At 44.4% G+C, this 25394-nt stretch overlaps 1 protein-coding gene and 1 non-coding gene across 2 annotated transcripts; both read left to right on the top strand.

Annotated features, from left to right (window-relative positions):
• The first annotated feature begins 386 nt into the window (after positions 1 to 386).
• Positions 387 to 25193, top strand: COPZ1 (COPI coat complex subunit zeta 1). Its single transcript, XM_066258514.1, has 9 exons — positions 387 to 479; positions 14024 to 14092; positions 16837 to 16918; positions 17524 to 17615; positions 18732 to 18787; positions 20801 to 20878; positions 21044 to 21095; positions 22656 to 22694; positions 23802 to 25193. The coding sequence occupies exons 1-9, from the start codon at positions 462 to 464 to the stop codon at positions 23847 to 23849; spliced, it is 534 nt and encodes a 177-aa protein (XP_066114611.1). The 5' UTR covers positions 387 to 461; the 3' UTR covers positions 23850 to 25193.
• Positions 7750 to 7857, top strand: LOC136327933 (U6 spliceosomal RNA). The gene has a single exon (XR_010729986.1). It is a non-coding gene; the product is annotated as a U6 spliceosomal RNA (small nuclear RNA).
• Positions 25194 to 25394: the final 201 nt, after the last annotated feature.

Below are 25394 nucleotides of genomic sequence, written 5' to 3'. Positions count from 1 at the left end.
TGGCCGGGAATCGAACCCTACGCTCTACCGCTGAGCCAACCGGCCAGGGCTGGAGTTGCCAGTTTTAAGGGCTAAGGAGACATAGTGCCCCCTAAAGGGAGTGCACATCGAAGCCGCTAAATCGGGCGGACGATACACGTGCTCTCCGCCCTGCCAATTGAAAATTAATATTCGCTTCCTCTGTTCCCCATGGAAACAATCCCTCCTGGACCTCCCGCCCAATCAGTTATGAGGTTTTGGCATTTTATTGAGTGTTTAAACTGACAATCAAATAACTGCGCTTTCTGGCTGGACACTTTGCTTCCGCTAAGCAAACTAGTACACTGATTGGTCAATAAAGTAATAACTGGCCCTTGGTAGTCCAATAATCCCCATCCTGGGCGGGGTGTAATGAAGACGTAAGGCCAATCAGCGGCGGCGTTGCGTTTGCGGCTCCACGTCGGCACCAGCTGCGGGGCAAGATGGAGGCGCTGATTTTGGTAGGAGCCGGGGCTGCTGAGTTGCTGCATTGTCCACAGGGGCTGGGAGTCGGGATTCAGTCTGACTGGGAGGGGATAGAAAGGGGAATTCCAGGTAATCTTCGGGGACCGAAAGTTCGGTCAGCCCCTGGAGTAAGCATGTGGCCTAGAGAAGGAACTAAAGCCTCGGTTTAGAGTAGGAAGCTTAGCTATGGAGAAGGCGAAATCGGTGGAAAGTTGAAGGGACCACATGGAGATCTTAGGGACGCAAAGGATCGTAAGCGTACTGGATTGGGGCTTTTCAGGTTCCGCTGATTCTGAGCATTGTGGAGGACATCCTGGTTTGAGTTGCCCCCAAAATAGAGTGCAGGTGTTTGTTATCACAGCCTTCTGTTGGTTGTCAAAATTTGACACTACATTGGTCATTGCCTGTCACATTCCTTCAAAACACGGTTTTCTTTTTACTTTGGTTTCCTATTAATCCATTTTATATAGAACGGTTATGATAACCAGTATTCCATCAAAGGTCTGGAATACCTGGTAGAGTTAGCGTAGATTGTGGAAGATTTCTCCAGACTCCTTATTCTGCTCTCCTTTCCCCTACCCATTTAACTTGAGGAATTCTTGTTGTATCTGGGATGCTAGCTCACTCTTTAGTTCTATGAGAGTTTTGGTGGTTAAACGAGTGTATAAGCTCCCTTGTCCATATGGTCTTTTTTGCTTGTTCAAACAACACCTTTAAAATTGGACCAGAGCATTTCTCTCAAAAATGTCCCATCTGTTTTGCATTTTGGAGATGTTAACATGGATGTGTCGGTAGGAATTTAGGTTGAAGCTACTTCTTTAATTGAGTTGAACTCTAGGGCTCGCTTTTCTTTTCCCTTCAGCTCTAATACGTGTACACATTCAGATCCTCATCAGGTAGAAGAGAATAACAGGTTTCGGCTTCCCTTTTTCTTTTCTTTCCCTTCCCTTCCGTTCTTTTCTTTCTTCTTTTCTAAGTGAGAGGAGGAGAGATGAGAGACAGATTCCCTCATGTGCCCTGACCAGAATCCACCCAGCAACCCCCGTCTGGGACAGTGCTCTGCCCATCTGGGGATATGCTGGCAACCCAGCTATTTTTAGTGCCTGAGGCAGAGGCTCCAGGGAGCCATCCTCATCGCCCAGAGCCCATGAACTGGAACCAATCGAGCCGAGCTGTGGCTGTGAAAGGGGGAGATAGAGAAAGAAGGGCGAGAAGGGAAAAAGCAGATAGTTGCTTCTCCTGTGTGCCCTGACTGGGAATTGAACCCAGGACATACACATGCTGGGCCAATGCTCTATGTACCACTAAGCCAACCAGTCAGGGCAAGCTTTTCTTTTCAAAATAGCAAGGATAGGGATGATTCCTCATATGGGTTGGTCAAGTCTAGACAGAAAGCTTAAAATTTGAGTTTTTAAATTTTTACTTATTTTTTTTAGTAGTTTTTAATGATATGTATTTCTATCCCAAGCAGTTCACCACTATTAACCAGTTAAAAAATTGGGATAAGTTCTAGGGAATTGGTTTCTTTGGAAGTTTTTAGAAATTTTAGACATTCCTACATCTGTTTAGAAGGGAGCCTGTTTATAGGTAGGGTGAGGGAGATGATACTTGGGGAGCTAAGTTTAGTGGTGAGTTGAGGGACTATAAGTAAAGTCTTTCACATTTTCTCTTACCTCAGTTCTTTATCTCTGCTTCCTCAGTGAAGTGTATTTCAACCTGTTTCTTTCTTATATCCATTTAAATCTCTACCTAAGATGCCACATTCGCCTGACCAGGCGGTGGCGCAGTGGATAGAGCGGGCGGACTGGGATGCGGAAGGACCCAGGTTCGAGACCCCAAGGTTGCCAGCTTGAGCGCGGGCTCATCTGGCTTGAGCAAAAAGCTCACTAGCATGGACCCAAGGTCACTGGCTCGAGCGGGGGGTTACTCAGTCTGCTGAAGGCCCACGGTCATGGCACATATGAGAAAGCAATCAATGAACAACTACGGTGTCGCAACCAAAAAAACTGATGATTGATGCTTCTCATCTCTCTTCGTTCCTGTCTGTCTGTCCCTATCTATCCTGACTCTCTGTCCCTGTAAAAAAATTAAAATTAAAAAATAAGACGCCACATTCACAGAGCCCTGCTAACCTGGTCAGGTGTCCCACCCCAGAACTTTGCTTTAAAAACCATAATGAGGCCCTGGCCGGTTGGCTCAGCGGTAGAGCGTCGGTCTGGCATGCGGGGGACCTGGGTTCGATTCCCGGCCAGGGCACATAGGAGAAGTGCCCATTTGCTTCTTCACCCCCCCCCCTTCCTCTCTGTCTCTCTCTTCCCCTCCCGCAGCCAAGGCTCCATTGGAGTAAAGATGGCCCGGGTGCTGGGGATGGCTCCTTGGCCTCTGCCCCAGGCGCTAGAGTGGCTCTGGTCGTGGCAGAGCGACGCCCCGGAGGGGCAGAGCATCGCCCCCTGGTGGGCGTGCCGGGTGGATCCCTGTCGGGCGCATGCGGGAGTCTGACTGTCCCCATTTCCAGCTTCAGAAAAATACAAAAACAAAACAAAACAAAAAAAAAACCCATAATGATTCAACCTGATCTATGATGGCGCAGTGGATAAAGTGTCAACCTGAAATGCTGAGATTGTGGGTTCAAAACCCTGGGCTTGCCCTGGGTCAAGGCACATAGGCGAGTTGTTGCTCCCTACTCCCCCCCCCCTTTCCTCTCTAAAAAATCTGTAAATAAAATCTTAAACAAACAAAAACCCACACATACTGCTTCTTTTTCATGATGAACCTATGTAGTGGGGTTAGGGGAAACCAAGGTATAGGAGAAAGGGCTTGCTTATAGAAGGACATTGTCAAAACTAGATTAGATTTTAATTCCTAACCCTGTATTAAATCTCTCTTTAATGTTACCTCCTCATCAGCTTCCACCTCTTCAATATACAAAATTGTACTTTGACCATCAGTTATATAATGCTTTTGTTGGGGACAAAGTATCAACAGGTATCAATTCTTGTGCTGGTCTCCAGAGTCCTTAGGATATTAAACTCTTATTTTCCTTTGTCTGTGTCAGCTCTTTCCAACAGATTTTTCTTCTTTTTACAGTTTCAATATATTTTGGGCTCCCAATTAAGAACTTGTATACCTCCTGATCAGGCATGGTGCAGTGGATAGAGCATTGGCCTGGGATGCCAAGGACCCAGGTTCGAAACCCCAAGGTCCCCAGCTTGAGCGTGGGCTCATCCAGCTTGAGCACGGGCTCACCAGCTTGAGTGCAGGATTGCTGGCTTGAGCGTGGGATCATAGACATGATCCCATGGTTGCTGGCTTGAGCCCACAGGTCACTGACTTGATCAAGGGGTCAGTTGCTCTGCTGTAGCCCCCTGGTCAAGGCACATATGAGAAAGCAAACCAATGGACAACTAAGGTGCCAAAATGAAAATTGATGCTTCTCATCTCTCTCCCTTCCTGTCTGTCTGTCCCTTTCTCACTCTCTTAAAAAATAAAAGAATTTGTAAGCCTTTACCACCATTCTAGCCCTTCTCAGCTGGATTTCTAGGAGAAAATTAAGTTTTAATGACCTAAGACATTCATTGCATGTAATGAACTGCTCTGTATCCACAGTGGCACTAGTTTTGTGCTATCTCTCAGAGGAGTGAGAAAACAGTCAAGTCACATCAGTAATTTTCAGCATTCAGTGGTTCAGATGAGGAACTCTTATTGGAAGTTAGGTGATATTTCCTAAGTGTTTTATTCTCTTCTCATTACCCTCACATACTGGCTCACAAAATTTAGCTCCATCTGATTCAGAGTCACCCACCCTCACTGTTCCTTTTAAATTCTTTCTTGTTTGTCTACTCAGCAGTATCTCCTGATTATTAGGTCACCGTCGTCATTATGAAAAGTATGAAGAATCCTTGGATCTTATCTTAGCTGTGCACTGAACTACAGAGTTTATTGTAACTGGATAGTATTCAACTCCTTAGGGAGAGAACTTCTAAAGATCATTTAGCTTCTTCCTTTCACATTTTTATTACCTGGTTTGACCAGACCTCTGGGGAAGTCTGATCAAAGCATATTCTTTCCTCACCTCTACAGGGCACATAGCCATAGAATATTGAGAAAAAGGGAGGGATAAGCTAGAGGACGTCAAGAAGAACTATCAATTGAAATTTGGTCTGATTATGGGTATATCTAAATACCAATAGGTTTCATTCATTTAAGGATTTTAATATGGGTCACCTTTTTTTTTTTTAGCAAGAGGGAGAGAGAGACAGACAGGGAGGGACAGACAGATAAAAAGGGTGAGAGATGAGAAGCATCAATTCTTTGTTGCAGCACCTTAGTTGTTCATTGATTGCTTTCTCCTATGTGACTTGACCCCGGGGGGGCTTCAGCCAAGCCAACGACCTTGGGCTCAAGTCAGTGACGATGGGGTCATGTCCATGATCTCACTCTCATGCTGGTGATCCTGCACTCAAGCTGGATGAGCCCGCGCTCAAACCAGCGACCTTGGGGTTTGGAACCTGGGTCCTCAGCATCCCAGGCTGACACTGTATCCAGTGTGCCACCCCCTGGTCAGGCAGGTCACATTTCTTAAATTAAGTAAGCCAGCCCCAGCTCTTAAGCACATTTATCTAATCTTTCTCAGGTTTTCTTGTAGTCTCTAAAGAAAGAGACACCTTTATCTCCTTCTGTTCCCAGTACTTAATAATGATGTTCCCAGCTTGCATCTTTGGACTTCGCCTCCTCTCACCTGCTGTTTTCTGCTGGTTATCTCTTCCTTGTGTATGGAGAGGGATGTTTGCAGGTCACCATCCTCTATTAATAACGTGTGGAATCTTAAAGATAATGGCTTATCCCCTCCCTCACTTGGTTTACTGTTTTTCTCAAAGCGGAATTACTCTAGCAGTCTAGATCCTTAGGTCCTTCATTTATCCTAAGCCTCTCTGGATTCACTGAGAGTGCTTTACTAGTGCTTATGGACCAGACTTCTTATTTGTATCCTTTCTCTTCTCTTAATATTTTTATCCTAAAAAAATGACCAAGCCTGACCTGTGGTGGCGCAGTGGATAAAATATACACCTGGAATTGCTGAGGTTGCCGGTTTGAAACCCTGGGCTTGCCTGGTCAAGGCACATAATAGGAATTGATGCTTCCTGCTCCTCCCCCCTTCTCTCTCTCTCTCTCTTTCTCTCTTTCTCTCTACCCCCCCTCCTTCCTCTCTAAAAAGAATGTATAACCCCCCCTCCCAAATTAAAACATTAAAAAAGAATTTTAAAAAAGACCAAATCCGCCTGACCAGATGGTGGCGCAGTGGATATAGCTTCAAACTGGGATGCAAAGGACCCAGGTTTGAAACTCCCAAGGTCGCCGGCTTGAGCGGGGGCTCATCTGGTTTGAGCAAGGCTCACCAGCTTGAGCCAGACGTCACTGGCTTGAGCGAAGGGTCACTCGCTCTGCTGTAGCCCCCCGGCCAAGGCACATATGAGAAAGCAATCAATGAACAACTAAGGTGCCGTAATGAAGATTTGATGCTTCTCATCTCTCTCCCTTCCTGTCTGTCTGTCCCTATCTGTCTCTCTATCTCTGTCACACAAATAAAAAATATATAGGATACATTTAAAAAAAAAAAAAAAAAAAGACCAAATCCTGAATTCTAAGCAGCCTTATTTAAACATCAGGGCATGCAAAGTGCATAAGAGTATGCATATATATGGAGGAGGAAACTACACAAAATACATCAATGACTTTTTTTTTTTTTCACATAAATGACTTAAAGGTTGATATTGCTCTGTGGCCTTTACTTCCTGAATCATCTTAATGGGGCTTTTGTTAAATTCCTTTGGCACTAACAGTAGAGGTACTTGGCCTAAATGATCCCTCTTCCTGCTCTGGGCAAAGGTATCAATTACATTAAGCCCCCAAAGCACTCCCATCTCCTTCCTGGCAGTCCCCAGTGCCCCTCTTCCAGCTGCGTCCTTGTGGGTGCCTGGCCCCTCCATTTCTTTAGGAGAAGGAGAAGCAATCTCCTCGTCCCTGCACTGTGGACATATATTTCTCAGCCAGGGTGCTAGTAGTGCCAGCACTGCCCCCGGTGAGGTCCCTGGCAGCCATAAAAATTTTTATTGTGATTATGTTGGTGTTGGGGTGTCCATCTGGGTTATTGCACACCTAGTTTAATTGATTGAAGTTTAATTTATTGACACTTCAAATTAAATGATCAGAATAAACTGTGCTGTTACTCTGGCCAGCTTGTTTTAATGGTTGATTACTGGAAGCAGACCTCGGCCTGAACTAAAACCCCTAAAGAGCAATTGACGCTGCTACTAACTCTCCAAGAAGACCTCGTTATAGATTTCCAACGTATTTATATTTACCCTCTCCTTCACAGTGGTGGGAAAGAGTTGGTCCCTGGCAAGGTATAAATTATGTCAAAGATCTAGGGAAGCTGTCACACAGTCAGAAGAGGAGGAGGGGCCTCCACTCGAAGAAAGCCAGACCCTTGAGAAGCCAGGTCTTCCCTGGGAGGTAAAGGATGAATGCAATTATCCAAATATTTGAGGGAGCATAGTGACAGATTTAGGATGTTTTTCATCTAGATATTTGCTACTGTTTTTTACTTTATACTCCACCAACATAACTTGGTTAGACAGGATATTGACAAACTAGTTATGGAAAACGAAACTAAAGAAGCAAAGGAAACAACAGGAGTAAAGAATCAGTGCCTAACTATCCATTTATGCTAGAGTGATTAGGAAGACAAAGGCAGAGTGCCCATGGGTAGGCAATGAAGGTGGATCAGAAAGTTCTTAAGTCCATGAGCATTTTAAGATGCCTCTATTGGTAATGACCTGCCCACATTCTGCCTTTCCTGATTCTGCACAGAATAGGCTTTCTTTTAGATCAGATTATTAGCATTCTCCTGTCTTTAGATTCTTTAGCCTATGTCATCTCTTCTGGTGTTTGACCACCCCATCTCTTCAGGAAATCTTTGCTGTTGTATAGCCTGAGTCTTACATGCTGCAGATGAAGCCTAGGTCTTCTTAATTTGGCTTTTTAATTTTCCCTCTACCCAGGCAGTTCATCTCCATTCAAAGCCATTGGCCTGTATAGCTCTATCTACCAATTTTCTCTATCCTTTTCTCTTTTTTGTATAGTTTTTAGAGGGAGACTGAAACTAGGGGAGAGGCTAGCAATTCTGCCTCGGGTTGATCTGTGGGAGCATAGACTGAAAGATGAATATAGACTAACAATTCAGTCTTTTAAAGGCTTGTCTTTTTGGTGCTCACTTGGACAGCACATAATCTAAAATTGGAACAATAACAGAGAAGATTAATATGGCCACTGCATAAGGATAACACACAAATTTGTGAAGTGTTCCATATTTTTTAAAAAAGTAGCTTTTTGTTTTCAGGAGCAGATGGAGGGGAGGTGTTGGGAATAAATTAGTATATGGATCATGACCAAGGACTCATCAGAAATAGATCTATCCCTATTTGATGGTTCCCTTTTTTGAGTGATGTTTAAGTGAGGGCTCCTGAATTACCAAACTGGGATGGCAGAATGTTCTAATGTTGCTCCCAAGCCTCAGGTGCAGAGTACTCTGATTTCTGCTTGTGCAATTTATTTCTCTTCCAAGTAAGTGCTGCTTGCTTTGTCCCACATTTCTGCAATTGTTTCACTTCGCTAATAGTAGTTGAAGAATTAGGGACTGTGTGACCTCTAGACATAAAATTCTCAAGCAGACTGGCTTTCTGAATTTTAATAAAGGACCTGAGATTTTGCATTCCTGAAGAGCTCAGGGGCTTGGTTATCTTTGTCCTTGCCTATCTGTTTTACAGCTGCCAAATTTAGTCATTGAAGCTGGAGGGGTGTGATGCTGTACTTGGCTCCCCCTGCTGGCTCTGTTAGTTTTCTCAATCATATTTACTAAACTTATGAAGGCCACACACATATTTATTGAAGTCATTTCTTGGTGCCAGGCAGAAGAAAGGGGATGATTTACAAACATCTCACTCATTTTCCCTTTTTTTCATTCCTTCTCCATATCATTGTATTATCTTCAGAGAGAATCTCATTTAATTCTAATTGTAGGTCTGTGAACTTCAAATCATAACAATTTGTGAATGTCTTTTTCTGTAACAGGTTTCATCAATTTCATAAGCTTATCAAAGGGGTCCTGCTGTACTTCAAAAAAGTATTACCATTAAAAAAAAAAAAAGTATTACCATTAACTAATCTAGCTCCGGTCTCTAATTTCTCCAGTGAGGAAGCTGAATCCTAGAAAAAGGCAGAACTTGAGGTAATGGCTGATCCAGACTAATATAAAGATTTTTTTTTTTTAGAAGTTTAGGGACATTTTATCCTGTAATGTCAGAATTCTTGGTGACTGTGCATTCATGTTTTATATCTATGTCAATAGGAAGATTCTTTCTAGATATCTCTTCAACTTTCAGTTCTTCCTTCCCAGGATATGTTCAGGAAACTGCTAGCTCCAGTTGTAGCAGAATGGAGAATTTAAGCAACATAACCAGTATTTGACTTCATGTCATCCACTTCTTTGGTACCTGTGGCTTCTATTCTTTACTGAGCTATACTTCTTGAATCTAAGAAAACCCCTGGGTAGTATGCAAAAACTGCTCGTTCCTGTCAGAGTCTTTACCTAAATTTTTTTCTTTTCATCTGAAGTCCCTAGGCTTGTGGCTGGCAAATTGTAGCCTTCAACCCCAAAAGTTTTTCATTTTCAGTAAGTTGGCACAGTCTGACCAGGCAGTGGCGCAGTGGATAGAGCGTCGACCTGGGACGCTGAGGATCCAGGTTCAAAACCCCAATGTTGCTGGCTTGATTGTGGGGTTGCCAGCTTGAGCATGGGATCATAGACATGACTCCATGTTTGCTGCCTTGGGCCCAAAAGTCACTGGCTTGAAGCCCAAAGTCTCTGGCTTAAGCAAGGGTCATTGGCTTGGCTGGAGCTCCCCGATCAAGGCATATATGAGAGGCACTCAATGAACAACTAAAGTACCACAACAAGTTGATGCTTCTCATCTCTCTCTGTCCCTGTCTGTCTCTGTCTTTTTCTCTCATGAGCTTAAAAAAATGTTGCCACAGAGTCAGGAAGCAAATACCTGCTTAGGCCATGTAGAGCTGTGTTTGGTATCTAGGAATTTCTCCTTCTAGTTTTTACTGTCTTGGCTTTACTTTATAAATAGAGTTGAGGGAAGAGCATCTTGTTTCTAGTTGATAAAGATCTACTGCCAAGCCAAGGTACTACTTTTTGGCATGGCCATAAAGATTTCTTTATAAGTAGGGAATGGAGAACTTTCTAGGAATCTCAACCAGATTCTTACTTGTGCCCTTTCAGCTCTGTGGATAGCGTCCTTTAACTGCACGAAGGCTTCTTGGTCCCCCTTCTCCAAATGAATCAAAGTAATTAGTCATAGCCCCCAAATACCCTGTCTGCCTTCTCCAAACAACCCCTCCCCAGACCTCTTCTGATGACATATGACTTACTCCAGAATTGTTCTCTTAGTATAGTAAGTAATGTATAGTATTATACATTGTGAACACTTAATTTAGTACTTTTTCAGAACCCATCTTTTCTAGTTTGGCTTACAAGACACACAAATAATTTTTATACAGAACTGCCTTTTTCATACTTTTTTTTTATATTAAATTTATTTTTTTTATTTTTTACAGAGACAGAGAGTGAGTCAGAGAAAGGGATAGACAGGGACCGACAAACAGGAACGGAGAGAGATGAGAAGCATCAATTATTAGTTTTTCGTTGAGACCCATTAGTTGTTCATTGATTGCGGGCCTTCAGCAGACCGAGTAACCCCTTGCTGGAGCCAGCGACCTTGGGTTCAAGCTGGTGGGCTTTTCCTCAAACCAGATGAGCCTGCGCTCAAGCTGTCGACCTCGGGGTCTCAAACCTGGGTCCTCTGCATCCCAGTCCTACGCTCAGTCCACTGCGCCACCGCCTGGTCAGGCGCCTTTTTAATACTTTGGTAATGACTGTAATCCTTAGTAAGCTGCAGGTCATCCGAAAACTCACAGGGGGCAACACTAGGAATGACTCTCTAATTCTCCGTGCTGGGGGAGGGGATACTAGGAGTTGCTGATTTTTTTACCAGGCTTCAGAATCCCCTGTTTGAGATCAAAGACTCCTTTGTAACAGGCTATTTGCTTGTTCAGTGTTGTTTCAGCTCTCCTGAGGAGTCCAGTCTCCGTTTATCTTGATAATAAAAAAGTACATGAAAATCTATCTGAGCCACCCAACCTCCCACAAACTAATCTGCCTACACATCATTTCCAGGCACCATTAGCATTTGAGGTGAAGTTCTGTTATACACTCAGGCTGTGGCTCTCTGAAAGTCAGTGCATCACAGAACTTTGTCTCGAAAGCTTTCTAGCAGCTACCCATTTGGGAATGGGAGGGCAAAGTAGACTTTTAAATTTCTTGAACATGGCCCTACAAGAAAGAAAGCTTGTAGGATCTTTCTTAATAATTAGCATTTAATGTGTTATAAGGTCAAGCCTAGTCCATTGTTGAGGAAGCTCGTTTCTCAATAGCTGAGAGTTATTTATAAACTTGCCCTTTGCAAAACTTAAAAATAAAATTACATTATCAGTAATAGCTTCTGAGACCTTTAAACTGACTGGTTTTACGGTGTGAGAGGAACCCCTGGCCTTCCCCACTCCTGAGAGGTAAAGGCCACAGGCTGGAGTGGAACCAGCTGCAGTCAGGAGGTGGCAGGAGAAGTAAAGGAGAAGCTGGCTGGCTCCAGTTGTAGCAGAATGGAGAATTAAAGCAGCATTTAAGCTCTCGCCTAAATTCTTAGGTTGTTTTTTTCGTGAGAGGGACAGATAGACAGGCAGACAGGAAGGGAGAGAGATGAGAGGCATCAGTTCTTTGTTGTGGCACCTCAGTTGTTCATTGACTGCCTTCTCATATGTGCCTTGTCTAGCCTAGCCAGAGACCCCTTGATCAAGCCAGCGACCTTTACGCTCAAGCCAGCAACCATGGTGTCACGTCTATGATTCCACACTCAAGCCAGCAACCCCATGCTCAAGCTGGTGAGCCTATACTCAAGCTGGCAACCTAGGGTTTTCAAACCTGGGCCCTCTGTGTCCTAGATCAGCGCTCTATCCACCGTGCCACCGCCTGGTCAGGCAAATTCTTAGTTTTATCTAGTGTAGTTATTCCTTTGAAAGTTTGAAATGGCCAGCATTTTCTTTAGTGCCTTGTCCCTTTCAGAGCTGTCATTAATCAGATCTGGTCTTCTCCTTACCTTCCTTTGCCTGTCTTTTATCCTTCCCAGGAAGAGCCAATATTTTTATTTTGGGGGTTTCCTTGATACCATCTTCTAGAAAGCTAGTGAAAACAGCCAAGAGCAGAACCCAGAAATCTGTTTCTCTTTTTTGCCAGCTGTTTTAGGCACTTACACTTCATTGGCCACAAAGGACATTGATTCTCCTCGTTGGCAGGTAGCCATAGGGTTTTTCTTTTCTTTGGTATCCCATTCTTTCTAGGGATGCCAGACACTATGGCTGCAGTTACCTATGCCAGCTCAATATCTAATTTATGCCATTAGGAAGCTCTCGGAGGTTGCTGTGAATATGGAGAGAGAAACAGAGCCAAAGATTTCCAGGGAATAGATTGTGGGGGAAAATATTTCTTCTAACTTCCTTCCCTGTGGATTTTTTCCCCCTCTGTTAAGGAAACTCATTCCCATTGGTGTTTCTCTTTTGGTGAATTGAGGGTGCCAGTTGCTATAGAACTGAGCCTGCTTTGTGGGAAGATGTCTCTGTAGGGACTTATGAGATTAGGAGTTAGGAAAACTTTTTATTGATGACCTATTAGATGAGACTCTAGAGACTTCCCTCTGCTAGACACAGAGGTTCTTCATTTGAGAGAGGAATTTCTCATGTCTTGTTTATTCCAGAGAGTAATGTATATAGGGGTGGGCACTCTAAGGAGTGTTTATCAGAGGAGAGATAAGTTGATAGTAATATCACCCAACATGGCCACACTAGATAATCTACTTATATCTGGAAGTCTAATTATAAGAGGGTCCCTAGACATATGCCACATCAAAACAGTTTTACTTTATTCTGAAGCTAACTATTCTCATAATCATTCAACAGATACTGAGAGTTTAGTATGAGTCAGACATTGTTTTGGACACTGGGATAAATCAATGAACAACAACAAAAAAATTGCTGTCCTCAAGAATTCAAGTGGGGAAAGCTTACATTCTTCATCTGTTGTTAAAAGACCGAGTTTCCTTTATTCTCATTCTTAACTCCTTGAGCTAGGGTTGGTTCTTCCCATGGAACCATAAACCTCCTAGAGCCTCATGGGATAGTTTTTACCTTTATAGACACTGCAGTTGCTGCTCCTTGGTAATGATTCTTTTCTCCTCACTCTTGGGTCTTTGTTAAACACATACTTGGAGAGTATATTTGACTCCTGTGAGGACTGTGGGTTTCCTGAGTAAGCCAGGAAAGGGAGGTAGCAAAGCAACAGTCATGTTTTATAACAAAGGGGAGGGATAGCAATGTTAAGTAAAGTAATACCGATTAGAAAATCAAGGAATGTGAGCCTGCAAACACCTGTACACATACCACTGCCTCCCCTCCCTTCTTCTTCCTCTCCTGGTTAGCTGATTCTGTAGAAGTTGCAAGAGTAGAGGAGCTTTTTGCAAAGTGATATGCTTTGTAGCTATTTGAGTTCAAGTGTAACTATTAAGACTAAAACTGCAGCTCATTTATGAGAGACAGTGTACTCAAAGTTTGATTCTTGATAGTGTAGAAACATCCCCCCTGCTATTCTTAATCTCCAGGCCAAAGAGTGTTTTCTTAGATGGATCCTCTTCTCATTGCTTCTTAACTTCCCCAAAATATAGATTGTTTTTTGTCCCTGCAAGTTAAGTGATGGTGGTTGGGGTGTAGTTGAGGAATTGGAATAATAGGCGAAGTCTTGGGAGATGGATGTCTCACTGGGCTGCACTCAGACTGGTTGTATATGTGTGTGTACACACTGCAATGACATTTCCCTCTGCTCAGTGTGTGGGTGGTTTACGAAAGGCTTGCTTTATGCCTCTGCATTGCTGCTGCATTGGGACTGCAGAAACTTCCAAGTACATTAGGGCATTCAATCCTGTTTTCAAATAGCCTTGTGTAGTGCCTGTTAATTAATCTGACCACATTTCATACTCACTTGTTCGTGGGAGACCAGTGAAGGGGAGTAATTTGGAAATAACTGTAGCATAATATTTGGGAATAACAGCATGATCTACCTTGATTAAGCACTCTATGGGTCTGGCTCAGAGAAACTGTTTATCTGATGCTGCTTTGGAGCCCTTTATTAAAATGCCTCCCTCCCTCAATTTACTTCATTTACCACTTGGTCATTCTCAGTGGAAATGTCAGTATGTAACCAGGTTGGGATAGGGGGACACACACAGCATCCCAGTGGGACTAGGAGAAAATATCTGGTTTGCCAGTGATGGAAGGAGCCTTCAGGACTGAAGGTATGTTCATATCTCTTCAGGAACCCTCTCTGTATACTGTCAAAGCCATCCTGATTCTGGACAATGATGGAGATCGACTTTTTGCCAAGGTAAGATTTCCTTTCAAGTTAGTTTAGGAGCAAGACAAAGACTAATTTTGAGATTTGAATTTTGTATCTTACCCTATTAAGTCATATTCCTTGATAATGTAACTGAGAATTCTCCCATCTTTCCCATGCCTACTACAGATAAAACCTAAACTGCTTCTTTCTTAGTTGCCTGTCTCTACTTGCTATATCCTCAGATTTTGACCTCCTTTGTTATCAGCATCAGAACAGAGAACACCTTTTTAAAACTTATTATTCATTGAGAGGAGGGGAGGTGGAGACAGACTCCCGCGTGAACCCCTACCAGGATTCACCTGGCAAGCCCAGTAGGGGGTGATGCTCTGCCCATCTGTGGCATTACTTGTTGCTCAGCTACCAAGGTCTTCTTAGCACCTGAGGCGGAGGCCATGGAGCCATCCTCAGCACCTGTGGCCAACTCGCTCTAATCGAGCTATGGCTGCAGGAGAGGAAGAGAGAAAGAGAGAGAGAGAGAGGGAGAGAAGCGAGAGGGAGAGGGGTGGAGAAGCAGATGGGCGCTTCTCTTGTGTGCCCTGACCGGGAATTGAACCCGGAACTTTTTTTTTTTTCAGAGAGAGAGAGAGGGATAGACAGGGACAGACAGACAGGAACGGAGAGAGATGAGAAGCATCAATCATTAGTTTTTCATTGCATGTTGCAACACCTTAGTTGTTCATTAATTGGTTTCTCATATGTGCCTTGACCGCAGGCTTCAGCAGACCAAGTAACCCCTTGCTAGAGCCAGCGACCTTGGGTTCAAGCTGGTGAGCTTTTTGCTCAAACCAGATGAGCCCGCGCTCAATCTGGTGACCTCGGGGTCTTGAACCTGGGTCCTCGGCATCCCAGTCCAACGCTCTATCCACTGCGCCACCGCCTGGTCAGGTGAACCCGGAACTTTCACATGCTGGGCTAACGCTCTACCACTGAGCCAACCGACCAGGGCCAACAACTTTGGAACCTTGGTTTCTGAACAAAGCAGTGATGTGAGAAGCAGCCTGCCTGTGCCCATCAGTTCTGTCCCTTTCCCTTCTACCTTGTCACCAGCCTGGGTTTTTCCAAGGAAATTTCTTGTAGTTCCAGGCCCTAGGCCTGCAGTTACCACCAAGGTTATTACCTCCTGGCTTTCCCAGTGTGATGTTTCTAACTTTGAATCTATTTAAAAAGAAAAGACAGGACACTCCTCTGCTCTCCTTTTATATTCTCCCCCTCCTGTAGAAATTTTTTCTGTCCCTGATGTATTAACTCCGGGTAAGCATAGCATAAATCAATCAGCAGGTAGAGATTAGTTTAGCATTCACCAGCTGTTCCTCCCTGTAATTGGATGTAACTATGCAGGACACCTTTTGAAACAGTTGATCCAGTTACTAAATGCCAGACCTGTCATAGGTCTTCAGCTGACTGCAACGGATTAGCCCCTAAAGGGCTGAGCGATTTAGCAGCCTGCATCTCTGCCCTCTTGCCGGGGAGAGCTTGGGAGGGGGCTCAGCAATGTGCTAGATTGCCTCTTCCTTTGAATTTACAGAAAAGAAAGCTCAGATATGAGAGAGCATAGGGTAGGGTTTGCCTTTCTTTTATTTTTTTCTTTTTAGAAAGAGACAGACAGGAAAGGAGAGAGATGAGAAGCATCAACTCATAGTTGCAGCACTTTAGTTATTCATTGATTGCTTCTTGTATGTGCCTTGATGGGGTGGTGGGAGGCTTCAGCTGAGCCAGTGACCCCTGCTCAAGCCAGTGACCTTAGTCTTAAGCCAGTGACCTTTGGGTTCAAGCCAGGGACCCTGGGATCATGTTGATGATACCATGCTCAAGCTGGTAAGCCCATGCTCAAGCCATTATGAGCCTGCACTTAAGCCAGCAACCTTGGGGTTTTTAATCTCAGACCTCAGCATCCCAGGTCAATAGTCTTCGGTTTGCCATTTATTTATTTATTTGCTATTTATTTGTTATTTATTTATTTATTTTAGAGAGAGGGAGGGAGAGAGAACTCACACGTGTATGTGACAGGAACATCCATCTCCTGACCAGGGATCTAACCAGCAGCCTCTGCGTTCCTGGACAATGCTCTAACCAACTGAGCTATCCTGGCAGGGCCCGGTTTGCCTTTATTTTTGTAGCCTTTCTCTATTCGTTAGCATCGTACAGTGAATAAGGGTCTGCAAGAAGTGTTCTGTGCTGTTAATGCCTTTTGTGTTCTCTAACACTGCTCCCTGACACAGGGTAGCTTCTAGTAAGCTCTTGATGAGAGTGATCCCATGATTGCTCTCCTAAGATACAGGCAGGGAAGAACATCATTGTAGTACTTATAAGGCCTCTGTCCTTATAGTCTTAGAAATGTGAATGTAGCCCTGGCCTGATAGTTCAGTTAGTTAGAGCTTTGTTCTGAAGCTCAGAGTTTTCTGGTTCAATCCTCAGCCAGGGCACATATAGTAACAGATTGCTGTTCCTGTCTCTCTAGCTCTCTCCCTTCTCTCTCTAAAATCAATAAAAATAAAAAAATAAAATATTAGAAATGTGAGGTGGAGTTGCTTAGAGCAGGGTCCTTAAAAATTTTTTTTTGGTTACTTACTGCCCATTTCCTGTCTCTGTAGTTCTTCCTTCTTCATGTCAATATTTCTCCCTTAACCCATGCCTTGAAATAGAGAAATCCAAGATCCAGGGCATAACACAGTCACTAATCATTCTGGGCTCTCAGCTGTAATGACCCAACCCGTTCCTTTCCCTCTGACCAGTACTATGACGACACCTACCCCAGTGTCAAGGAGCAGAAGGCCTTTGAGAAGAATATTTTCAACAAGACCCATCGGACTGACAGTAGGTCATTTTCCTTTCACTACTCCTGTGCTGGGGAACCGTGGTGGGAAGGGGGTGGCAGCAGGACTGCGGAGAAAGATAAAATGACTGCCTCCTTTTTTTCTTTTTTCCTCCTCCCCTCACATAATAAACTCTTCAGAAATGTAATGGGGAGGTGAGTGTACCTCACGCGGGAATACCATGCTGGAAGGTTGGCTGTTAGCTACCTGTCTAGTCCCTGGATTTATGAGCCTCACTTGACAAATTTAACTGCAGCTCTGCTTATTGTACCGCATCCATTAGGGCAGGTAAATGGAAGTCTGTAAAGGTGACCGCTCTGCATTTTCACCTCCAAAGGATCGACTAGTATCCTGTCTCTTATACAAAGAGGGAAATAAGAGTAGTGGGGGGAGGGTGCTTAGAGGAGAAGATACATTTAAACTTCCCCAAGTTTATACTTCCCTTCTGCTGCTACCTGAAAATAAAAAACAGGTCAACTTCGATCTTTAGGGGCCATTGACCTATATTATCTGAGCCCAAAACAGCTGGATACCAGGAGTTCATGGTAACTCCTATCCTACATCCTTGTCTCAGACTACCCACCGTTTCTACCTTTCCCCCTCCAGGTGAAATCGCCCTCTTGGAAGGCCTAACAGTAGTATACAAAAGCAGTATTGATCTCTATTTCTATGTGATTGGCAGCTCCTATGAAAATGAGGTGAGAATCCCCACCCCTCTTTGCTATTTCTGATCCCATTACCTAAACCAAAGGCAGGACGTAGTACTGTTTGTGGCCTTAGGAGTACCACATCCCTTTGGCTTCTGACTGGGCTAATGAAGTTGTCATATATTCCTACTGGCTTCACAAATGAATCAACCTAGAATAGAAGTTTTTTCCAGAGCTTTATCTCCATGTAGGAGATACCACATGTATTTTAATACATATTAACATACAACATCAGTGACCTCCAGATAGTGTGTTTTAAGATGGATTTCTGGGGTATGGTCAAAGTGGGGGGATGCTTGCTCCTGCTGTGATGGTTCCACACCTGACTGACTTTCTGTCAATTAGCCAACATTCTGAATGGCTATATCCTTGAGACTTGTACACTCTGGAAGATTGGGTGCTTCCTCTGCATAGGAAAAGTTATTTACCTCAGGTAGGAAGTTCTAGGAAGGAGAGTAGGTAAGAAAAAATAAGCCCCTACATAATTTGAGGCAAATGTAAAAGTTTGAGAGAACCAGCTCTTACGGAGCTCTTATTATTATAAGTGCTTTGTAAAGTACATTGTTATTTAAATCTTACAGCACTTCTGTGAGTTGTAGGCATTGGTGTCCTAGTTCTGTAGATGAGAAACTATATGAAATTACTAGTATATAACCACTGTTGAACTACAAAAGTGGCAGTTTCATGTGGTTCAACCTAATTTTCCCAGGCTTACACATCTAGAAAATGGCTCAGCTGGGATTAAGCCCAGATCTGTCAGACTCCAAAGCCCATGGTCTTTCCACCAAATCTCTGATCTCAGCTATTACTTGATTAATGATTTCTCTACTTAAGACATCCAGTAACACATACAGTTGGTAAATACATGTAGACGACTCTGACAGGAAAGCTCTATTTGAACAGTCTGGTCAAAGAGAGACAACAAATTGTGGGATCATGTGGCAGAATCTATTTCTGTTTTGCTCTCACTTCCACCTTATGCTTTTATGCTTTTGGTCTTTTGTTAAAGTCTTTGTCTTTTGAGGGTTAATGAATTAGAGGCTTTTGTTTTCAGGTAGCAGCTTTCAGGGCCTTGAACCTTATCCTTCTGCTTCTGTCTCCCAACAGCTGATGCTCATGGCTGTTTTGAACTGCCTTTTTGATTCGTTAAGCCAGATGCTGAGGTGAGCAGTCCATTCTTGCCATCTGTTTTGTAGAAAAAGTCACTATTCTTCAGGCCCAGGCATTTGTGGGTCATCAGCAGAGGCTCTGGGGTGCTGATTTACCTTGAGAAGTTGGGCTTATTATTACAGAGTAATACACACTGATGGGAGGACTGGATGGAGGGGAGAGTATGTCCCTTTGGAATAATTCTCCTAAGAAAGGGAATTGGCAGGGAGCAGAATCTTCAACTCGATGTCTACTCTATTCCCCAGTGGCTATGTCAGAGTACTAAACATCCTCAAAGTACTGCCCTGGATTTCATTCTTTACCTTAGAGGTAGGAAAGGGGCAAACCTAGGGAAATGTCCTAGATAAAACATTAATACCTTGGGAATGGAGGCAACGCTCCTAATTTTTCATTTTGAGCCCTAAGTTTTTCTCTTCTGTAAAACAGGAAGAATATGCCAATTACCCTCTCCTCCCCTTCTACCACTCCACCAGTCCTCTGTTCCCACGTAGATGAGCAGTAGAAAAGATAAGAGGCCTGGCCAGTTGGTTCAGTGGTAGAGCATCAGCACAGCATGTGGATGTCCTGGGTTCAATTCCTGGTCAGAGTACACAGGAGAAGTACACATGTTTCTCCACACCACCCCTCTCGCTTCTCTCTCTCTCTTTCTTCCCCTCCTGTAGCCATGGCTGAATTGGAATGAGTTGGCCCTTGGCACTGAGGATAGCTTCATGGCCTCTCCTCAGACACTAAGAAGAGCTCCATTGCTGAGCAATGCCCCAGATGGGCAGAGCAGCACCCCCTAGTGGGCTTGACAGGTGGATCCTGCTTGGGGTGCATGTGAGAGACTGTCTGCTGCCTCCCCTCCTCTCACTGAATTAATTAATTAAACAAACAAATAAATAAATAAAAGATACTTTTCCTGAAAACATACAGAGCTCTGAACTTCATTCCCCTAGCAGCTCCCAAGTGAGACCAGCACAGACAGCCATTGGAGAAAACAACAGGCATTCTCAGCCCCACAAAATCAGCAGGGTGAATGGCTCAGATTTCCTCAGGAAAGGGGTGATTTATTTCTTAGCCAGGTGAATGAATAGACTTTATTTCAGGTAATCTAGTGAAAGAGTAAGACTGATGGATGTGACTGGCCACAAGCACCAACCATCAGATCTGAGGCTGGTGGATGCAGGCCTTGACTGTTCCCAACCCCTTGTTGGGTTTCTTTTCAAGATCTGAGGAGAGCTGATGAGAGGGGGGATGGAGGGGAACAGTGAGAGGCTTAGAAGGTTTGTCAGGGCTTGAGTGCAAATAGAGTTTGCACTCATCCGTCCCCATCTCCTACCACCTCCAGATTGAGTTTTAGCTCCGTTTATTTCTCTTTTTTCTGCCCACTGATGTCAGCATTTATGAGCAATGTCATGAGCAGCATCATGGTGGGTAGGAAAGAAGGAATAGCTCTGGATAATCAACACTTGAATAGTCAGACATTAACTGTATTTTTCCCCCTCTTTTTGTGCAAGAAGGAAGGGCTTAGGATAGAAGAAACAACAGAACAACTAGGCAGGGCTGCTTTGGCTCTCTAGAAAGGTTATGGGAAAGAAGTGAGCCAAGGTGGGGTTGCTGTCAGCTTACTGGAGAGTCAAGAGAAAGGGGGCCTTGGGGACAGGTTGAGGGTTTAGCCCGGGATGAGCTGCTGCTGCCCATTGCTCCCTTGGTTGGGAGTCTTGTGGGGACCGTTAGAGTTTAGGAGATGCATGTGGAAGAAAAAGGCTCGGGAGTGCTCCCGGGAGGGAGGGCGTGTGCTTAACTGCATTGTTTGAATCTGTTGACATTCCTGATCTTTTGTCAGCAAATAAGAGTAGGAAGGGGTTTAGAATGGATTAGCTAAAAAGTTCTTATTTACCTTATTTACTTCTTTGTGTGGTTGATGGAGACATTTATTGGTCTAGTGTAGAATCCCAACCCAGACAATGTCTTAGGAATCCTTTCACACATGGGCTGGTTTTTCTTTTTTCTTGGGTACTCAGAAAAAATGTAGAAAAGCGAGCTTTGCTGGAGAACATGGAGGGGCTCTTCTTGGCTGTGGATGAAATCGTAGATGGAGGGTGAGTTCTCTGACTTGCCTGGATCTCCCTGGATTCAGGGTGTGTGGGGCTGGGGGTGCGGGTAGCTGCCCATCTTAAGGCAGGTGGACTGAGTGGCCACAGTAGTCCCACAGTAAGTTGGTCCTTCAGGAGAGAGTGAAAGATGGTCTGTTCTTTGTCTTGTAGGGTCATCTTAGAGAGTGACCCCCAGCAAGTGGTACACCGGGTGGCGTTAAGGGTAAGCAGGAGTGTGATCCTCTGTATCCCTCCATCTACTCACTCTCCAGGGCCAGACTTGCTGAGTGTATCTAAGGGTCTGGGCTTGTAGAACAAATACAGTCTTCTCCTTTTTCAAATTCTCATCTCAAAAGAAGAGAAGCAGAGGAACATTATTTCTGCCCCTAGCCTGGCACCTAGCACCTCATACAGTCTTTGCATAGAGTGAACATTTAACATATACTTATTGAATTAATGGTGAAATAAAAGAAATTTTAATATTGCTGGTCCTGAAACTATACAGGAACTTAGAGTTGGCTTATTTTTCCTTTGGGGATGGATTGCAGTCATTTGAGGCAGAGGAGTGTCTTCCTTGTCTTTTAAGGTCTTGTAAAACTGAGGATACCGCCTCTCCATAAAGAACTCCTTATTTGCTAAAACCTTAGTCCTCTTTGGTTCTAGTGATATCATAAAGGTGTGGGGAGAGGACCCTCTGACCCTGGCGGGATAGCTCAATTGGTTAGAGCAGTGGTTGGCAAACCACAGCTCGTGAGCCACATGCGGCTCTCCACAAAATACCATGTGCAGGCGCTACCTCAATAAGGAATGTACCTACCTATATAGTTTAAGTTTAAAATATTTGGCTCTCAAAAGAAATTTCCATCACTGTACTGTTGATATTTGCCTCTGTTGACTAATGAGTTTGCCGACCACTGGGTTAGAGCTTTGTTCCAGTGTGCAGAGGTTGCTGGTTCGATGACTGATCAGGGCAAATGCAGGAACAGATTGATGTTTCTCTCTCTCTCTCTTACTTCCTCCCTCCCTCTCTCTCTAAAATCAATAAATACATTTTAAAAAGGGGGGAGCCTGGAGTTAATGATAGAAGGTGCCAAGTCTGCTGGGGAGGTAATGATGGGTGCCCACCAGCAAATTGTGGGGGTGCAGATCTGTCTGATCAAAGCAAATCTCCCCATTCACAGAATGGCCCAGCTCTGACCTCCATAGAGTGAAGGCTGACAGTGCTGGGTAATGGGAAATCTTCTCTCTTAACTACCATGGGCTCAATTTGCATAGTTTAATCTTCTCCTCTAACATATGTCTCTGTGTGGCAAGAGAGAGGGTCTCCCCCACCAACTCCCTCCTTCCCCTTCTCAGGCTGCTGTTACAGCAGTTTATTTCTTCAAATTAACATGCTGTTGTTACCCATGAGGCTTTGCAGGATCCCTGGCTCCCCTCATCCTTTCCCTAGTGATATTGATATTCAGGGAAGGTCTTTGCTGACTGGGGAATCAAGTCCCCCTAAATTGTGGATCACATAACCTGCTGATTACTTGGAATGGAATAAATCTTTTAAGAAGTCCTCCTGCCTTTAAATAGAGGATGGATGAAATGACCGTTTTTTGCTCACAGTCCCTCTGGCCAACTAAAATTGTGGCTGTATTTGTTTCTAAAAGGGACTGAGAAGTTTAGGTTTCTGCCCTTTGCTTCAGTTTAAAGGACCAACTCTTCTCCACTGCCAAATTTCAGTCAGCTCTTACTCCGGCTTTCTCCCACACTGAATGCTTTTTTCTCTGTGCTGTAGGGTGAAGATGTCCCCCTTACAGAGCAGACCGTATCTCAGGTATGTCTTTCTCCCTCCTTCCTCTCCAGATGGGTTGGGTCACTAAAGAGGCTAGAATAGCATTCCATCCCAACCTACCAAGTCTGAATGAGACTAGAAACTGAAGACACATCTTCTTTGGCCCCTCCTATCATAGAGAACCGGGACTCTTATAGCCACATGCCCCTTCCCAACCCAACTCTCGTACCAGTTTCCTGTGGACAGTGGCTGTCAGCCTTGGCATGTACCCTTCAAACCCTCCCTGTCTGATGCCTCATTCTGTGATTTATTCTCCAGCAGAGGCTTGCCTTAAGCAGATAGTCTATGTGCATACACGTACCCACACTCATACACATTCACACTTACTCAATTGAATGCTAAACTAGAAATGCATATTCTAGAATATGCAGGTTTTACAGATCCATCCTGCTGATTGGGGGGCCTGGGGCAGAGGGTGAGGGAGAGGTTTTATTTTCTACCCATCTGGATGTAGTAACACAAACACACCCCTATAACATAAGTCCAGTAACCCCCAGTTTTTTTCCTTCCTCTCAGGTATACCTCTTCTCTCTTCATCCTACCAATGGATTTGAATTTTTTGGCAATTTCCCAAACTGACAATCCTCTAGGCCCGCAGGGGTCCCCAAACTACGGCCCGCGGGCCACATGTGGCCCCCTGAGGCCATTTATCCGGCCCCCACCGCACTTCTGGAAGGGCACCTCTTTCATTGGTGGTCAGTGAGAGGAGCATAGTTCCCATTGAAATACTGGTCAGTTTGTTGATTTAAATTTACTTGTTCTTTATTTTAAATATTGTATTTGTTCCCGTTTTGTTTTTTTACTTTAAAATAAGATATGTGCAGTGTGCACAGGAATTTGTTCATAGTTTTTTTTTATAGTCCGGCCCTCCAACGGTCTGAGGGACAGTGAACTGGCCCCCTGTGTAAAAAGTTTGGGGACCCCTGCTCTAGGGCCTTAGAGACATTCTTTGTATTCCTCTAGCCTTGGGGATTTTCTAATTGCCATTCTTCTTAGAACAGTTAAGACAAGTGAGGGGAAGGAAAGCCCCAGACACCATCCCCACTCTACCTCCCAGCAAACCCCTCAATGCTGCCCTTGTCCCTGCAGGTGCTGCAGTCAGCCAAAGAACAGATCAAGTGGTCACTCCTTCGGTGAAGACCCCCTGTTCCTGGCTCCTCACCCCCTCAAAAAACCCACATGTCTGCTGCGACTTCTCATCCAGTCTCCCAGCTGATGCTCTCAGGGTCATCTCCGGGATCACTGAGATCCTTAAATCTCCACCCTGTCTATGGTTGCTCTCCCCAGACCCCTAGGTACTTCCCATCCCTTCTCATGGTTTTTATAGTTCTGGGAGTAGAGCTCCCAGCAGATTGGGATGCAGGGCAGGGGAAGCAGTCTTCTTTTCTCAACTGGATTATCCTCCCGTGTTCTCCTACCCTGCATTATTTCTTTTTAACTTCTGTGCCCATGCTGCAGCTATACTTCAGATCAAAGCAGGAGAAAGAATGTGCTGAGTGTTTTTCTCCCTTTACCTTTACCCAGCCTTCATCTCAACAGTCCATATGTCCAGCAAGGGGAGGGGAAGAGAATTCTTTTCTGTAGAATGAGTGGGGGTTGGGGAGAGGTATACCTAGTCTCAGCCACAGCCCCACTTACTGGCCTCAGCCATTTTCTCCCATTCCTTCTTACTGCCCCGTTCTCCAGCCTTGGAAAAAACATTGGAACAGCTCATAGGCAGGGGACAGAGTGGAAGAAGCAGTAATTAAAATTTTACTGGATAGGGCTTATAAAATTCTGTATTCCAGTTGCAGTGCATTCTTTAGCCTGATTCTGGCTTATAGTTTCAAAACTGCTGTGGTCTGTGAATGTTCATTGCGGGAGTGTCGATCTCTTGGTCTGATACCTTAACTCAGTCTTTACCACCCTGGGATCTTTGCCTGGTTTGTCCTCTCTGTGCCCTGGAGGGAAGCTGGTCCCTGAACTAACACTGCATTCTAGTCTTGGGAAGAAGAGCTTCTGCTCAGAACTAGGGAGGGGTGGAATTTATGACTTGCTCTCAGTGCTGTTTGCTCGCCCACATGCTTTTCACTCTGCCTTGGGTCTGCAGTCTCTGTTGCTTACCCGTCTTCTCTCTGCCTCAGCCTTACATCTAGGCAGTAGGTCTGGGCTCGTCCCCTCCCTAGATTGTTGAGAGAGGTGCCTTTCTTCAGAAAACCTTCAGGATTTGGATTTCCCCAGGAAGATGGAGGATGGAATACCCACTCTTGGGTCTAATCTTTTCCCTTGACCCAAAACTTCCCACAAAAATGTCTCAAAAAACCTTCCTGAGATTTAGCGTTCTGCCCTACCCACTAATTGCCAGTTCTCCGAGACTGAAGTGTGGTGCATAACTAGGTATATTTGAGGAGGCATTTTTGTGTAAGACATGTATGGAGTCAGGATATATCCACCTTCATATACTGCTCTGTGCAAAGAGGAATAAAACATTTTTTTTCCAAACTGCCTTTGTGTGATGTTTCTGTTCCTTTTCCTTTTTGGCAGCTGCTCCTATTCCTGTAGCATCCCCCTCATTCCCCGTCTTACAATATTTCTTACCTCAGAGACTTCCCAGCACTCCCCCCACCACTGCCATCAGTAATTTACAGGCCTGTTTGCCTCCTTGGCATCGCTCAGTCCCCTTGCCTGGAAATTGGCGCCAGG

The sequence above is a fragment of the Saccopteryx bilineata genome, chromosome 2 (assembly GCF_036850765.1).
Source record: "Saccopteryx bilineata isolate mSacBil1 chromosome 2, mSacBil1_pri_phased_curated, whole genome shotgun sequence".
Taxonomy (NCBI): Eukaryota; Metazoa; Chordata; class Mammalia; order Chiroptera; family Emballonuridae; genus Saccopteryx; species Saccopteryx bilineata.
Note: the sequence above shows the minus strand (reverse complement) of the source record. Positions and strands in the feature narration are given on the sequence as shown.

Excerpts from the sequence above, each read along its gene's own strand:
- COPZ1 (XM_066258514.1), top strand. Across the intron at positions 14,093-16,836 it reads GAGATCGACTTTTTGCCAAG|TACTATGACGACACCTACCC; the intron begins GTAAGATTTCCT and ends CCCTCTGACCAG. Across the intron at positions 17,616-18,731 it reads GCAGCTCCTATGAAAATGAG|CTGATGCTCATGGCTGTTTT; the intron begins GTGAGAATCCCC and ends GTCTCCCAACAG.